Source organism: Salmo trutta, chromosome 40 (genome assembly GCF_901001165.1).
Source record: "Salmo trutta chromosome 40, fSalTru1.1, whole genome shotgun sequence".
Classification (NCBI taxonomy): domain Eukaryota; kingdom Metazoa; phylum Chordata; class Actinopteri; order Salmoniformes; family Salmonidae; genus Salmo; species Salmo trutta.
In genome coordinates, this window is record NC_042996.1 from 21,062,770 (window position 1) to 21,079,749 (window position 16,980).

Consider the following 16,980-nt stretch of genomic DNA (forward strand, 5'->3'; position numbering starts at 1 on the left):
ACCCATAATCCCCTGGGTCTTACTGTGAGCCACCTTAATCAGCTGTGACCTGTACAACCCGGTAAAGTACTTCAGGGATGACTAGCTCTATCTGCTGTGACTACAGTGTGTGTGTATAAATACATGGTGGATTTAGAGGCTAAAGCCCCCCAGATTGTACTTTTTTTTTGTCATCTTATGCCAGTATTTTGCCGGCCCTGACAATTGCGAAGTCGTGGGCAAAGTCGTAGGTCGTAAACGATTGTCGGTCGTCTTGGCTCGTTCAGTGTGACCGGGCCTACATCTGACGATTTAAGTACCGCTACGTACGGTCGTAGGCTCCATCAGTTCTGGCCGTATCAGATTTATTTGGGGCCTTTAGTGTGTGTGTGTGTGTGTGTGTGTGTGTGTGGCTGGCTGGCTGGCTGGCGTTACGAGCCGATCTCGGTGACTGACCAATAGGAACACAACCAGCACTGATTATGCACACAATAATACGATTATTGGGAAGAGTCAGAATAATATAATAGTTTGATTTAAATGTTTGCATGCTGTGTAATAACCCTCTTTACATGACCCATCTGAAGTCAAGCTACCTGATGGCGATTGCGCATTTATCAAAATCTCAATCAAAATAAATCTTCTACCACAGTGACAATGTTATGTTGAGGTTCTGAGTTCGGACATATGTTTGTGAAGAATATGCATACTTTCAGTTAGACTGAATCTGACCTACTGTCTGCAAAGGCCTTTAGTTATCAGTGTAGAGCCACTTTCTCCTCTTGATATTCTGTCATGTCTATGTAGTGCTAACTGTGCCGTTGACCTAGTATTCCTGTAGTGAGTCACTGGGCTCAACCAAGCAACAGGTCAATGTCACCTGTTTGGGCTCATACACTGCAAACCATAGTCTCATGAACCTACTGGGTCACACCATGGGCTAGGTGGACTTGACCTACAGCACCGCCCAGTCCCCAGTCAGTGAAGACATCTGGCTGCGGCAAGAGTCTAAACCCCAGCATTAGACCATATCCGTTGCTAACCGTAACAGGAGTTTTGTACTGTTATTTTATGAGCCTGTTTTCCTCTGTGGTAGGCAGTAAAGTCCATCATAAGCATGCCTTTTACTGCCTTGATGTTGACATTAAAGAGAACTCTAGTAGGTCAGGAATATGGCCCCAGTCAGCCCGGTCTCCCTGATGTAAATACTAGACTATTAGAACCATACCACTCCACTATCAATGTTATTGCCTAAGGTGGACTCTTCTGTGTGTGTGCACGTTGGCACCCTGGTCTCTTGTGCAGTGTGGCCTTATAAGGTGTCCAGTGCCTGCTAGGTCTTGCCAGGATACTGAGTGGGGTTTAGGTTTGTTTTTAGTAGCTAGGAGCCTTAGAGAGCAAAGCTCTATGCCCATGTAAGAACACACAGTGCTGTGTGGACTATGGACCGTCAGGCAGGCACACACACTGAGGATGACGTGTCTGCTATGACTGCTTGATCCAGGGTGATATGGAGAGGAAGCTGAAGTCATGTCCATTAAGAAATTCTGTGGTGGACCCTTGCCTTGATGGGGAGACCCAGACCCAATGAGACACAGGTTATGTGTATGAGATGTGTGATGGTCGTATGCGTGTGATGGCTGTGTTTCCCCTAGATTATTTTCCAAAATCAACATTAAATACTCTGGCATCTGCTCCATCAAATTGAGACATCTGTGGCATTGTCCCCAGCACAAGGTGCACCTTTGCAATGATCATGCTGTTTAATCAGCTTCTTGATATGCCACACCTGTCAGGTGGATGGATTATCTTGGCAAAGGAGAAATGCTCACTAACAGGGATGTAAACAAATTTGTGCACAAAATTTGAGCAACATTTGCTATTTTTGTATGTAAGGAACATTTCTGGGATCTTTTATTTCAGCATCATGAAACCAACACTTTACATGTTGCGTTTGTTTTTGTTCATTGTATATATTGTTACGGAGGCACATTTTCCACATGATTATTCATTGGAAGAAGTTTTTATTTTTATGCACAACCACCATTAAAATACTTTTCTTAAAATGAAATGTTGCCAAAAGTAATTAGGAAAAGAAGTGACTGGCGCTCAACCAACGTGAGTCGGTTCAACCCAAAAACAAATATTAAGAGGATCTAAAAGTAATTAAGTCAATTTAAAATCCCCTGGAAACTAAGTATCTCAATAAATAACACAAAGATGCACTATGTCAAATCAGGTACTGCCAAATTCCAGTCTGCAGTTTTGAATTCATTTCTGTCATTAGGGATTTTTTTGGGGGTCATAACTCCCGTTTTAACAAGTCCTTGTGAACATCAGAGAAGGAAATAGAAGGCACTTAGGTGTTCCTTATTTCGTAGCTTTCAGTAATAGGGTCATAATAGTTTGTAGCTTAAACCGTTCAAACGCTAGAGCCAACTTCATATGGCGAAAAAATAATCAACTGGCCACGTAGGCGCTAGAAACCACACTACAGACCACCACCATAGTGCTTGTCATTTTAACACTCAAGTTGATTATTGGCGTAGATATTTTTGCAGATCTTTTGTTAATGTTAAGAATTGATCAAAGGGCTGGTATAAATTAATAATCTGGCCTGCAGGCTGCTAGTTGCATATCCCTGATCTAGTGCCTCCAAATGAAGGTCAGGAAAACACTCTGTGGCGGGCTGGGTGCGTGCGTGTGTGTGTGTGTGTGCGCGCGCATGCTCTTTGGTAAGATCAGCTGATACAGATAGACAATCTCTTCAGGCCATAACACATGTAATAACACCACTTAACTCTGTTTCTGTCAATCAGGATGTGGCGCAGGAAAGGGAGTTACGGACTCATCTCAGCAGAGAGGAGATCAGACAGAAGGTCGAGCTGTACAACAACTCCTCCAAGGACCACCTCAAAATGACCCTGGCAAGTGACCTCTGACCCCGTCCACTAACCCTTAACCCAACTCCTACATCACACAAGGCTACCTCAGTTTATCATCCCTTGTGATCTAGCTACCCACTTTGACCCCTCATCCCTAAACTAACTTGAATGACTGTCAGGCTCTGATGGTTATCTCTGGCACGTGTGTGTGCGCGCGCGTGCGTGCGTGCGTCAGCCAGCCTTCAGAGCTGAGCTGAACCGTAAAGGCTCATTCTGCACCCATGTTTTGTCATCTATCCTCTCCTGATCCACAAGAGACGTGACACTCACGTTTGTTCGCTGCATGCTTCCACCACAACTCCTTCCTTTGCTAATGATTAGGAGGATTGAGCAGAAGCCCTTGAGTTGTCCTGACCCACCCTGTTATGTAGAAGAGGACCAACTGGCTGCTCAGTGCTCATCAAGCTGCGGGCATGATGGTGGCACACAACACATGTTCACCACACTAGCTGTCTTGAACAGGCCTGCCTGAGAGAGTTATTCATCTGGGACAAATAACATACAGTACCAGTAAAAAGTTTGGACACCATTCAAGGGTTTTTCTTTATTTTCAACTATATTCTACATTGTAGAATAATAGTGAAGACACAAAAACTATTAAGTAACACATGGAATCATGTAAACTCAGCAAAAAAGAAACGTCCTCTCACTGTCAACTGCGTTTATTTTCAGGAAACTTAACGTGTAAATATTTGTATGGACATAAGATTCAACAACTGAGACATAATCTGAACAAGTTCCACAGACATGTGACTAACAGAAATTGAATAATGTGTCCCTGAACAAAGGGGGGGATCAAGGATCAAAATGAACAGTCAGTATCTGGTGTGGTCACCGGCTACATTAAGTACTGCAGTGCATCTCCTCATGGACTACACCAGATTTGCCACTTCTTGCTGTGAGATATTACCCCACTCTTCCACCAAGGCACCTGCAAGTTCCCGGACATTTCTGGGGGGAAAATGGTGGCATTGGTGGCATTGTCATGCTGGAGGGTCATGTGGATGAGCCTGCAGGAAGGGTACCACATGTGGGAGGAGGATGTCTTCCCTGTAACGCACAGCGTTGAGATTGCCTGCAATGACACAACAAGCTCAGTCCGATGATGCTGTGTCACACCTCCCCAGAACATGACGGACACTCCACCTCCAAATCGATCCCGCTCCAGAGTACAGGCCTCGGTGTTACGCTCATTCCTTCGACGATAAACGCAAATCTGACCTTAACCCCTGGTGAGATAAAACCGCGGCGACTCAGTGAAGAGCACTTTTTGCCAGTCTGGTCTGGTCCACCTAAGGGGGGTTTGTGCCCATAGGCGACATTGTTGCCGGTGATGTCTGGTGAGGACCAGCCTTACAACAGGCCTACAAGCCCTCAGTCCAGCCTCTGTCCGCAATAGGCTGAGAGTCTGAGCACTGATGGAGGGGTTGTGCGTTCCTGGTGTAACTCGGGAAGTTGTTGCTATCCTGTACCTGTCCCGCAGGTGTGATGTTTTGACGTACCGATCCTGTGCAGGTGTTACACATGGTCTGCCACTGCAAGGACGATCAGCTGTCCGTCCTGTCTCCTGTAGTGCTGTCTTAGGCGTCTCACAGTACGGACATTGCAATTTATTGCAGTCCTCGTGCCTCCTTGCAGCATGCCTAAGGCACGTTCACACAGATGAGCAGGGACACTGGGCATCTTTCTTTTGGTGTTTTTCAGAGCCAGTAGAAAGGCCTCTTTAGTGTCCTAAGTTTTCATAACGGTGACCTAATTGCCAACCATCTGTAAGCTGTTAGTGTCTTAATTACCGTTCCACAGGTGCATGTTACCGTTCCACAGGTGCATGTTACCGTTCCACGGGTGCATGTTACGGGTGCATATTACCGTTCCACGGGTGCATGTTACCGTTCCACGGGTGCATGTTACCGTTCCACGGGTGCATGTTACCGTTCCACGGGTGCATGTTAATTATTTATGGTTCATTGAACAAGCATGGGAAACAGTGTTTAAACCCTTTACAATGGAGATCTGTGAAGTTATTTGAATTTTTTACAAATTATTATTTTAAAACAGGGTTGTGAAAAAGGGATGTTTCTTTTTTTGCTGAGTTTAGTAACCAAAAAAGTGTTAATTCAAAGTAGCCACCCCTGCCTTGATGACAGCTTAGCACACTCTTGGCATTCTTTCAACCAGATGGCCCTATTTGGTAAAAAAAACAAGTCCATATTATGGCAAGAACAGCTCAAAGAGCAAAGAGAAACAACAGTCCGTTACTTTAAGACACGGAGACCAGTCAGTCCGGTTTCTTTAAGTAATGTCGCAAAACCATCAAGCACTGTGATGAAACTGGCTCTCATGATGGCCGCCACAGGAAAAGGAAGAGCCAGAGTTACCTCTGCTGCAGAGGATAAGTTCATTAGAGTTACCAGCTTCAGAAATTGCAGCCCAAATAAATGCTTCACGTAGTTCAAGACACATCTCAACATCAACTGTTCAGAGGAGACTGCGTGAATCAGGCCTTCATGGTTGAATTGTTGCAAAGAAACCACTACTAAAGGACACCAATAAGAAAAGACTTGCTTGGGCCAAGAAACGCAAGGAATGGACATTAGACCTGTGGAAATCTGTCCTTGGGTCTGATGAGTCCAAATTTGAGATTTTTGGTTCCAACCGCCCTGTCTTTGTGAGACGCAGAGTAGGTGAAAGGATCTCTGCGTGTGTGGTTCCCACCGTGAAGCATGGAGGAGGAGTTGTGGGGGTGCTTTGCTGGTGACACTGTCTGATTTATTTAGAATTCAAGTCACATTTAACCAGAATGGGTACCACAGCATTCTGCCATCCCATCTGGTTTGCGCTTAGTTCACTTAGTTCCATTATCATTTGTTTTTCAACAGGACAATGACCCAACACACCTCCAGGCTGTGTAAGGGCTATTTGACCAAGAAGGAGAGTGATGGTGTGCTGCATCAGATGACCTGGCCTCCACAATCACCTGACCTCAACCCAATTGAGATGGTTTGGGATGAATTGGACCGAAGAGTGAAATGCTTTTCCAACAAGTGCTCAGCATATGTGGTAACTCCTTCAAGACTGTTGGAAAATAATTCCTTGTGAAGCTGGTTGAGAGAATGCCAAGAGTGCAAAGCTGTCATCAAGGATACGTGGTTACTTTGAAGTTCTAACTTTTTTGGTTACTCTATGATTCAATATGTGATATTTAATAGTTTTGGTGACTATACCCTCAAATGAGTATGTGTCCAAACTTTTGACTGGGACTGTACTTATTTTCTTCTAATGACTACTTCTGTCTTCTTTAGAATGTCTTTGTTTGCTCCCACACCCATTTTATTCTCTCCTCTCTTTGTGTCCCCGATCTGTCCATCTATTGCAACCACAAGTCACTCTTTTGTTCTTTCTCTAAAGAAACGTAACGGTGTGGGTGCGTTTTAGTCGTGGCAGTCAGCTGATTTGAGTTTCAGCTCTCATCACCTTTAATGACTCTTTCACACACGGTGCTGTCCCGTCCGCAGGTGGTACGTGAAGTAAGGGGCTTAGAGAGAGGCCCACAAATCTGGGCCCCATCTGCTAATTTGTGTTACACCCCCCTCAAACATGCAACATTTTCTGTGTTCTGCAGTATCCTGACCTGTCTCTCTCTCCCTGTAGAACCCCAGTGGTGTGTATACAGGGTTCATCAAGGTGCAGTTGGAGCTGAGGAGACCCATCACAGTACGAGGAGGTGGGGGAGGAGAGGAGGCCTTCTACCTCCCCCAGGGGGCGACTAACACTCTTCACATCAGCTCCAACAACACCATACGACAGGTGGGTCTCTCACAGTTATGTTCAACCTGCTTGCAGTGATTTGTAGAAAATGGCTATAATTATATATGAACGCTGATGCTAGTCTTTATCGTGAACTTTGTTTTTATCAGGTGATCCAGGCCCTGTTGACCAAGTTCACCGTAGCTGACAACCCTGCTAAATATGCCCTATACAAACGCTGCCGCAGGGAGGAGCAAGGTAAGTGTCTGTCTTTCTGGCTAGAGGAGAGACTGTAGTTGATTTGTCATGCCATAGATGCCAGACTGTGATAGCTGGCAGGATATCATGCATGCCAGAACTGGGCTGGTGTCTGAACATAGTGTGTGTGGGGTGTATTCATGAGTGTGAGTGTGTCGGTATCTGTATGGTCAGGATGTGTATTTCTAGACTCCTCGCCCTCATGTTGCTGAATGCCACAGGGCTGTCCCCACACACATTGTGTTTCATCCCTGTGTCAGGAATACCCTGGCAGGGCGAAACACACACACACAGCGTGTCCAGCAGCAGCTGCTCTCCAACCTGGCAGCCTGTGGAGAGAAGGCTCCAACAGGTTTCAGTACAGTTTATAGTAGCAGCCTGTGTCTTGGTCTTCTCCCCCCCCCCCCCCCCCCCCCCCCCCTGACTACTGTTACTACAGTTCTTCCTGTGTTAGGGCTCTGCTAGATACGATTGATTGGGCAGATCTCTGGTGGGGTTCAGCCTAGACCTTAACCCGGGTTCAAGACCCCCAGCAGACGAGCAAAGATGGATCAGTCCCTACTCCCTATACCACAGAGCAGGAGATTAGCCCCTCTTACTGAAGACTGGGTGGGGGTCGGGAATAGGAGTGCAGGTAGATTATGGTTTTGATTGTGAATAGGTCAGACTTCCAGCCGAGTAGCAGTGCTGACTACAGTCTGTGACCGTCTGTCTAATCTCTTGTCACACTGTTGTGTAATCTGACAGCTCTTCATTTTGTCAAGGGAAATGCAAACACGCTATCACCGACCTCTAGGACAGTGTGGCTCAGATGCTAGCTCTGACGTTGTGCTATTTTCCCCTCTGTAAATGAAGAGGGGAGGGCTGAGCCTGTTAATGAGATGGTCTGTCTAGACAGAGTCTATACTGTGGTCCAATTAAAAACAGTTTAGTTCCACTAGCTGATAAATACCCTCAGACAGATACACAGCAGCACCTCCTGGGTGGAGTAGGCCTAGGACGGTGGGGGGGTGGGGGGCATGTGTTTGTAATGGTTAGGATTTGTACTGTCAAAACTGACCCTAGATCTGTTACTGTGATGTATGAGGAAGGGTAAATGTTTGCATGTCTACGTAACTTATGACCCATTCTGATGATGGTGGGAACGTAAAGCCCCTGCCTGCAGCAAGAAATACCATGGTGATGTCAGAATCCGGTGTGGCATGGAATGCCGTTCTCTCCCAGTCCTGCTGAGATGGACGGTGAAAGTACTGTACCACCACGGCACCGTCTGGTACATAGCTAGTCTATTTCACCAACTGGGTTTTAATAGGGTTAGGTATAGGCTGGCTTGGCCTAGCAGGCAGGAACCTCTACTGTAGAGGGACAGGCTATGAGCGTGTGGTGGTGTGTGCTGGTGTCTCTGGATAAGGAGCATGTGGGAGGGTTTAGGGCTGCCTGGTGACTGACTCACATGAAAGACTTGTCTCTGATCTGAAAGGGCTGCTGTGGTTATTTACCCTTATGTGTGTGTGCATTTTTGTGTGCACTTACCCCATTTGGCATGGAGCCAAGACTTTTATTCAGGGTTGTTTTCCATGCACACACACCACTTTGGCCTATCCCCAGTTTCCCAAGCTCTCATTAGTAAGTGTTTTACAGCACGTCTTCCCCCTGACTCAACACTGAGCCCTTTTGTAGAATGCACAATGATCATGCATGATAACCACAGCATATCATGGTACTAATGTTGTAGCTTGTGTGTGTGTTTTTCCTCCTGCAGTGTACATGTGTAAGCTGTCGGAGGGAGAGCACCCGTTGTTCCTGCGTCTGCTAGCAGGTCCCAACACCGACACACTAGGCTTCGTCCTGAGAGAACAGCAGACTGGCGAGGTCATGGTAAGACGCACACAGAACTCCTACACACACTAAACACACACTCACACTCTCTGTATTAACCATACCCCTCTCTCTTCCAGTGGGAAGCGTTCTCCATCCCAGAGTTGAGTAACTTCCTGAGGATGCTGGAGAAGGAGGAGACTGAGCGGGTGTGTTCCGTGACGCGTCGCTACGACAACTACAGACTCAAACTGCAGGAGGCCATGAGCGCAGCAGGGGGGCCGGGGTAACTACTGCCCCTGAAGGAGAGGAGAGAGGGCTGGGAACCAAAATCCAGTCTGAGGGACACTGAGGGGGAAACTGGTCCAACCTGATTCAGAAACTGGAGACAGACAGACAGCTGGAATTAACTCCAGATTGTACCAGTGGACCCTGTGTGCAATACACTGGATGGACAATAGAGGGCAGCAGTGGTTCCACTGCAGTCAGCCTGGACTTCATTCAGGAGCACTCAAGAGACTATCTCTGTCTTTACTGAGTAGGCCTACACCCGGTGTGCCATGTTCACTCTTCTGTTCACTCTCTTCCCATCCTTCTGGTTAGTGCATTCTTTCTAGTTAGTTGTATTTTTATTCTGTTGGAATTACCTTTTTGAACATGAATGATTCAAACCCCAAAATAATTGATTCAATTTATTTGTACGTTTTATTTAATTGGGGGATGCGTTGCTTTGTACATATTGTCGTTTTAATTTATGTGGGTGACGCTTTGTTCTGTTTCTTTGCTGAAATAGTTTTATTGTGTTCTATGAAGGCGTGGCAGCAGTCCAACCGCTATAGGGACCTAGTGTGCTCACTGATTTCTCTCACAGGGGTTAATGCAGAGAAAACACATCGGCAACAAAGGCTACACTGGTTTATCATGGACGTGACTCCGTATTAAAGGTAACTGAGAGATGGACAAGATGAGTGATTGTATTTAAACTGAAGGTTGTGATGGTCTTGGAAGGAGAAGCATATTTGGTGTAGCTGTTTAGGGTTTAGAGGTCAGGATGGGAGTGTTACAGCTTGTGACCAGACTGCCAGTTAGTGGAGTTTGAGCTGACCTCTCACCTCTGACCTCTGGACATGCTGTGAGAATGGAAAGATTTTAGGAAGTTGACTAATGGTTTTAGAGGAAGTAGAAAAGGAACTTAGAAAGCTGTGTTAAAAAAAATGCATGAGAAATGAAATGGATGTGACAAACGAGTTTTTTTGGAGTTCTATGTTGAGAAAGTTCAGGGCCTAGTTTAAACCATCTCTGTTGGAGCCAGTGCCAAGCCTGTGGCCACAGATAACATGGTTAGGAATAGCAGCAAAGGACAATGGCTATATTGTTCCTGTTCCTCTGGTATTCATTTAACATGGCTACATCTGTCCTAATCTGCTGTAGGGCTGGTAAGATAAATTCTTTAAATCAGCCTTCTGTTGCACCACCGCGTGAACCCTGAAGCTAAGCTGCATGGGACATCAGGAAATGGATGTGCTAAAAGACCAAAGAGACTAGTCCGTTATTGTAAAGGTGAAGTCACATGACCATGTGTTCAGTCTCCTAGACTAGGAGAGAGCGGGTAGAACTTGTTGCTCTGAGAAGTTCTCGCATTTTGCCTCCCTGTCCGTCTCTCTCAGTACTGTATGTACATCTCTACCAGGGTTGTATCCATCTTCTGGTAGTTATAGGGGAGGTCATTTGAACCGAAACTGTCCATCTATTGCAAAGTACAATCATTTCAATGGACAGAGCAACAAGTGAGCGCATTTTGGGCCATCAATTCTCAGCACCGTATCCAAATACAAGAATATGTTGTATTGGCATGTTTAAAAGCCTTGTTGTTTATCTGCCAGTACTATATGACGTTTTTCTGATGGTACTGCATTATTTGCCATGTTTATCTCTATAGAAGAGTGGTGTGGTTATATAGCCCCACCTTATGGATAAATGGTGTAACTGACGTCTCGGTCTTCACCTGCATCAAACTGTTTATCTAAAGCCTGTTGGTGATATGATGTGCTGTTGCTTTCTGTTTTCCTGTTATATAACTGAAGATATTCTAAAATGTTTAGCTCTTGCCTGGTGCAAGCTCTTAGAAGCCTCATAAAAATTAAGGGCGAATGTTATAGCTAGAGTTTATAAGGGGTTACACACCCAGAACTTAATTTGTTTAATCACTGTGTTAATGGAATTAGATATGGTAAAATAATCTATTATATTTTAGATCCTAAAGCCATTATTTTCTTTGTAAGCCCTGCTAAATGGTGTTGCAAAGCACAGTGTTACATTGACAGATACCACTGGCCCTGTGTTAGCTAGTTAGAGGTCTGCACATCTCAGCATCAGGGCTTTGAACCAGACCAGTTCATATCTATCTACAGCGCTCCTATCGGACCAGTTTACTGTCTACTGAAGCTTCTGGGCACTTTATCTTTTAATTCAGGGATTATTCTTTTCTCCATTTACCAGATCCGATCTTCTATTATAATTCTAGACAATGTTTCATAATTAGGCCTTTCTTATTGAAATACGAGTGGCTTTTATGAAAGATGTTGGGTGTTTCTAAAACTTGATATTTATACAATCTCCTGTATGATTTGTTAGACTGTGAAAGTTGGTTTATCTTCAATTGTATCATGTTATGGGCAGTGCTGTCTGGTTGGCTTTTAAGTCTGTTGTAGGAATATGACTGCTAAGGTAACCCATATAAATATACTATAATGCATGCATTATCTACTCTAATGCATATAGGCCTACAATGTGGCTCTCATGGAACCATAGGCCAGTACTTGGAAATGTATGAACAATTTATATAGATATACATAAACTAGATGGATGCATAACTGTATTTGCCAAAGATCCCCCCCGTCGTCTCTTCAGCTATGCTCTTATGGTCTATGCTCTCCTTCCTCAGTGCTATATGCAGAGACTGTAAGATCTATACCTGGAATGATTCTGCTGACAGTGTTAGTTATGGTTCAGTACCAGGATGTGGATGAACACAGCAGCTGGGGGCACAGCTTGGAGGAGACGGGATGCAACTGACATGTTATAATGAAAAAGACTTTGCTATATTCTATTTATATTATTGATGATGCAGGTTTATTTTTGTAGGTAACTGTTTATTTTTGGATTGTTACCAAATGTGGCCTTTACTTCTCTAAAGGACTGAATTCATCTATTAAAGTTTAAATTGTACAAAAAAAAAATAGATTATTGGTGAATCCACTGAATCAAACATGCAGAACTATAATGATGAGACCTGACTGCACTCCTATATACAGCTCCTAAAGGGGCAAGCAGCAGTTGCTACATAAGATGAAGTATTCGTCCACGATCCAGTACACATAGCCGTATCGGGGGTAGCTCATTCAGGTGTTGCAGTAGAACAAGGGCTGTGCAGCATAGCAGGAGCATCTGCAGCAATAGGTCGACAAGACAGCGGTCGCCCAGGTGTATGTCATCTGCTCATAGCTCTCAGATTTCCACACCGGCATGTCTTTGCCTGTGTACCCGGGATCTCAATCTTCAGAGGGTCTCTGGCGTGACCTTCTTCCTGTGGACTTCGGAGGCTGTGCCAGTGTCAAGCGGACTCTTCATCATCCCGCAGATCTCTGTAGTCAGGTCCTTGGTGTAGGTGGCTGTGACCTCAGAGCTCAAAACTTACAGGTCCTGCTCTCCTTCCTCTATGAGACCGAATAGCATATCGTTAATGTTATGGGGGGGCGGCTAGACCATCTCAATTGTATACTTTTAATCACTTTCAAATTCATTTACAGAGCTATGGATGTTATGACATACCATCCATGATTATACATTGTTTTGTTTACATCGACCTTGTTTACAAACATTGGAGTAAAGCAAGCTTATATTTGGTGTTCTTACAGGACAGCTAAAGGGCAACTCCCACTTATCAACTTAATTTGTATTATTTCCAGCACAATACCTGTATTAACATGTGAAACCGCGCATTTCTATGTTTTGTTGAAAAGGTGATTTTCAAATGGTGCGATTTGCGGTGACGGGGAGCATGAAAATACCCTCCCTTGGGCTAGAAACTCGTTGCAGGTTTTGAAAATCCTTTTTTTTTTTTACTTTTAATCCTACCCTGTGATGTCACAAAGAAGCATTTTTTTTCTTTTTTGGACCTTCTTAAAAACAGATAATAGAAGCACACCGTTTACACGTACAGTATGTAGACACTGGTTTGGTGCCGCAGATGAGGTTGAAAAGTGGCGGAATTGCCCTTTAAACTAAGCTCATGAAGCATTTATAGGTTATATTCAAGAATCAATGGGTACATATCATTCATACTCAATTTTTGGACATAAGTCCAAAAATGGATGTAGACTGAACAATTTTACGCAAAAGCAACAATTTCAAAGATTTTACTGACTTACAGTTCATATTAGGAAATCAGTCAACTGAAAATAATTAATTAGGCCCTAATCTATGGATTACACATGACTGGAAATACAGATAGGGGCGTGGATCAGAAACCAGTCAGTATCCGGTGTGACCACCATTTGCCTCATGCAGTGTGACACATCCCCTTCGCATGGAGTTGATCAGGCTGTTGATTGTGGCCTGTGGAATGTTTTCCCTCAACACTTCAATAGCTGTGCGAAGTTGCTGGATATTGGCAGGAACTGGAACATGTCGATCCAGAGCATCCCAAACATGCTTAATGGGTGACATGTCTGAGTATGCAGGCCATGGAATTGTGTAAAGATCCTTACGACAATGGGCCTCAGGATCTTGTCAAGGTTATCTCTGCATTCAAATGACCACTGATGAAATGCAATTGTGTTCATTGTCCGTAGATTATGCCTGGCCATACCATAACCCCACCACAACCATGGGGCACTCTGTTCACAGCTTTGACATTAGCAAGCTGCTCGCCCACACGACGCCATACAGGTGGTCTGCGGTTGTGAGGCTGGACGTCGTGCCAAATTCTCTAAAATGATGTTGGACGCGGCTTATGATAGAGAATTGAACATTCAATTATCTGGCAACAGCTCTGGTGGACATTTCTGCAGTCAGCATGCCAATTGTCCGCTCCCTCAACTTGATACATCTGTGGCGTTGTGTAACAAAACTACACATTTTAGTGGCCTTTTATGGTCCCCAGCATAAGGTGCACCTGTGTAATGATCATGCTGTTTAATCAGCTTCTTGATATGCCACACCAGTCAGATGGATAGATTATCTTGGCAAAAGAGAAATGCTCACTAACAGGAATGCAAAAAAACATTGTGCACAACATTTTAGATAAGCTTTTAGTGCACATAGAACATTTCTGGGAGCTTTTATTTCAGCTCATTAAACATGGGACCAACACTTTACATGTTGCATTTTTGTTGTGTGTGTGTGTGTGTGTGTGTGTGTATATATACCATAATAATAAATTACATTTAGCAGACACTTTTATCAATAGTGACTTACAGTCATGTGTGCATAACAAGTGTAAGTATGGTGGTCCTGGGAATTGAACCCACTATCCTGGTGTGACAAGTGCCATGCATTACCAACTGAGCTACAGCGGATCTTCATGAAGTCCTTAATCAGGGCAGAAGCCTAACCTTACATGAACAGAAAATATCTAGGCACCCCCAAAAAAATCTCAGTATTACTTGTTGACTGCTATGAGGTTGCAGGTCCATACGTCCATGCCTTGCATTTGCAGGCACATGCACAGATAGAGGTCTGGGTGCCTGAGCACCTTGCCTTCAGCCTTATGAGAAAAGTGCCCTTTCAGATTGGTGCTGTTTTTTTCTTCAGTTTTAGGGCTTTATTCAATCTGTAACACTGAAGAGTTACAGATTGTGTGATAGACTGATAAAAGATCTTTATAGTTCTATTTTCTCTTTTGTTATACAATTGTAGGCTGTAAGACTAAAGGATCTCCTATCTAAAAACACTGACCCCTAGTGGTCTGTATTTTGCCTTTGACCTCAGGCCATTTTTATGAACAAATATGAACATATCCTTTCCACAGCTTATCAGCTTGCACTTAAGATGTTACCTTTGTTGATGATGCTTATGCATTAAGGTTGAACCAAAAGATTGCATGTAACAAAGATTAAATTAAATGGAAACATTGAAAGACACTATATATTCAAAACAGTGGCAGTCAGTGCCATTTAAGATGAGGGAGGGCGTTTTTTTTTTCCATGACCATGGCCTTATTTATATTACAGTATATTGGATGACTCTCATTCATATTCCATTCACCCAGTTCAATGTAACAGAGAGAGGTTTAGGTTACTACATGATACTCACTTTTTCCCTATACCCATAATGAGGTTGCTACAACCTAGCCTAAATTACGAATTTACAATGTCGAGAGACAAATTTAAGGTGACAGATAGTGACATTCAATACCGCTTTTCACACTCTTGCCTGCATCTAGCTGATCTAGGGTGTAATCATTAGACCAACAGTTGCAAACGAGAGTTTCTATTGGACAAATTCTGATCCCCGTTTCGTTCCCTTTGCTTCTGTTTAAGAAACATTTTTCAACAGAATCGACGGAAAAATAGATCCCTGATTACAAGGAAACACTGTTTGCTTTCATAGCAGCCAAGTTGTATTCCTTCTCGCATCTCTCCTCCTCTCACCTCTTCCCTTCGCTTGTGGACTTCAATGCACAACACATCAGCTGTATGTGACCTGCCGAAAAAACCTTTCCAAGCCAAACCTCTACACAGAGCCTACATCGTTGTCACCATATTAGCTAAAGTAATGTCATAGTCAGCATAGCTAATAGAACTAACCTGTTAGTAAACCCGCTACAATCATGCAGTAACGTTACAGTGTAGTCAGTAAGCAGTTACACCGGTGGCAATAAATTAGTAATACCAAAAGCTTACCTTGACTTGGAAGAGTTCCAGTGTTGTGTTGGAAAGTCATAGCCAGCCAGCTAACATAGCATCCCTCTGTTTGAGAAGGGTGTTTCAGTAGGCTAAACTAGCTAGCGGCATTTGCTAGCTAAGTAAGTGAAACTGGGGAAAAAATGATCTCTCTATTTCTCTCTTGCTTCTCCTTCATTTTGGAAGAAATTCATTTGTTCATTCAAAACTGTTCAACTATTGTCTTTCTCTGTCTTTGAGTCAAATATTCACCACATTTTATACACTGCAGTGCTAGCTAGCTGTAGCGTATACTTTCAGTGCTAGATTCATTCTCTGATCCTTTGATTGGGTGGACAAGGTCAGTTCATGCTGCAAGATCTCTGATAGGCTGGAGGACGTCATCTGGAAGTTGTCATAATTACTGTGTAAGTCTATGGAAGGGGATAACATCCATGAGTCTCCTAGGTTTGTATTGAAGTCATTGTACCCAGAGGAGGACGGAAGCTAGTTGTCCTCCGGCTACACCATGGTACTACCCTACAGAGTGATTTTGAGGCTACTGTAGACCTTTTTTGCAATATAGTGTTTTAATCAATTATTTGGTGACGTGATTATATTTAGTATAGTTTTACCAAATTATTTTACCTTTATTTAACCAGGCAAGTCAGTTAAGAACAAATTCTTGTTTTCAATGAAGGCCTAGGAACAGTGGGTTAACTGCCTTGTTCAGGGGACGAACGACAGATTTTTACCTTGTCAGCTCAGGGATTCGATCTTGCTCTAAACACTAGGCTACCTGCTGCCTAATAATACCTAATAAGGATAACTTCTTAAATGTTTTACAATTTATGAAATCACTGAGGAGGATGGTCCTCGCCTTCCTTCTCTGAGGAGCCTCCACTGATACAAATGTATGTGGACACCCCTTCAAATTAGTGGATTTGACTAATTCAGGCACGCCCGTTGCTGACAGGGGTATTAAATCAAGCACACAGCTGTGCAATCTCCATAGACAAACATTGGCAGTAGAATGGCCTTACTGAAGAGCTCAGTGACTTTCAACGTGGCACCATCATAGGATGCCATCTTTCCAACAAGTCAGTTCATCAAATTTCTGCCCAGCTAGAGCTGCATCGGTCACCTGTAAGTTCTGTTATTGTGAAGTAAAAACGTCTAGGAGCAACAACGGCTCAGCTGCGAAGTGGTAGGCCACACAAGCGCACAGAACTGGACTGCCAAGTGCTGAAGCGCATAGCGTGTAAAAATCATATGTCCTCGGTTGCAACACTCACAAATACTACTCAATAGTTCCAAACTGCCTCTGGAAGCAACATCAGCACAAGAAC

At 43.9% G+C, this 16,980-nt stretch overlaps 1 protein-coding gene across 4 annotated transcripts in view; it reads left to right on the forward strand.

Annotated features, from left to right (window-relative positions):
• LOC115180529 (ras association domain-containing protein 3) overlaps positions 1 to 11,986 on the forward strand; it is a 57,025-nt gene extending 45,039 nt beyond the window's left edge. For all 4 annotated transcript variants that reach the window (XM_029742688.1, XM_029742689.1, XM_029742690.1 and 1 more), the window contains 5 exons: positions 2,799 to 2,906; positions 6,576 to 6,731; positions 6,842 to 6,929; positions 8,692 to 8,807; positions 8,888 to 11,986. In XM_029742688.1, the coding sequence (XP_029598548.1) occupies positions 2,799 to 2,906; positions 6,576 to 6,731; positions 6,842 to 6,929; positions 8,692 to 8,807; positions 8,888 to 9,037 (618 nt within the window). In that variant the 3' untranslated portion in view covers positions 9,038 to 11,986. The remainder of the gene's footprint in view (positions 1 to 2,798; positions 2,907 to 6,575; positions 6,732 to 6,841; positions 6,930 to 8,691; positions 8,808 to 8,887) is intronic.
• The last annotated feature ends 4,994 nt before the right edge of the window (positions 11,987 to 16,980 follow it).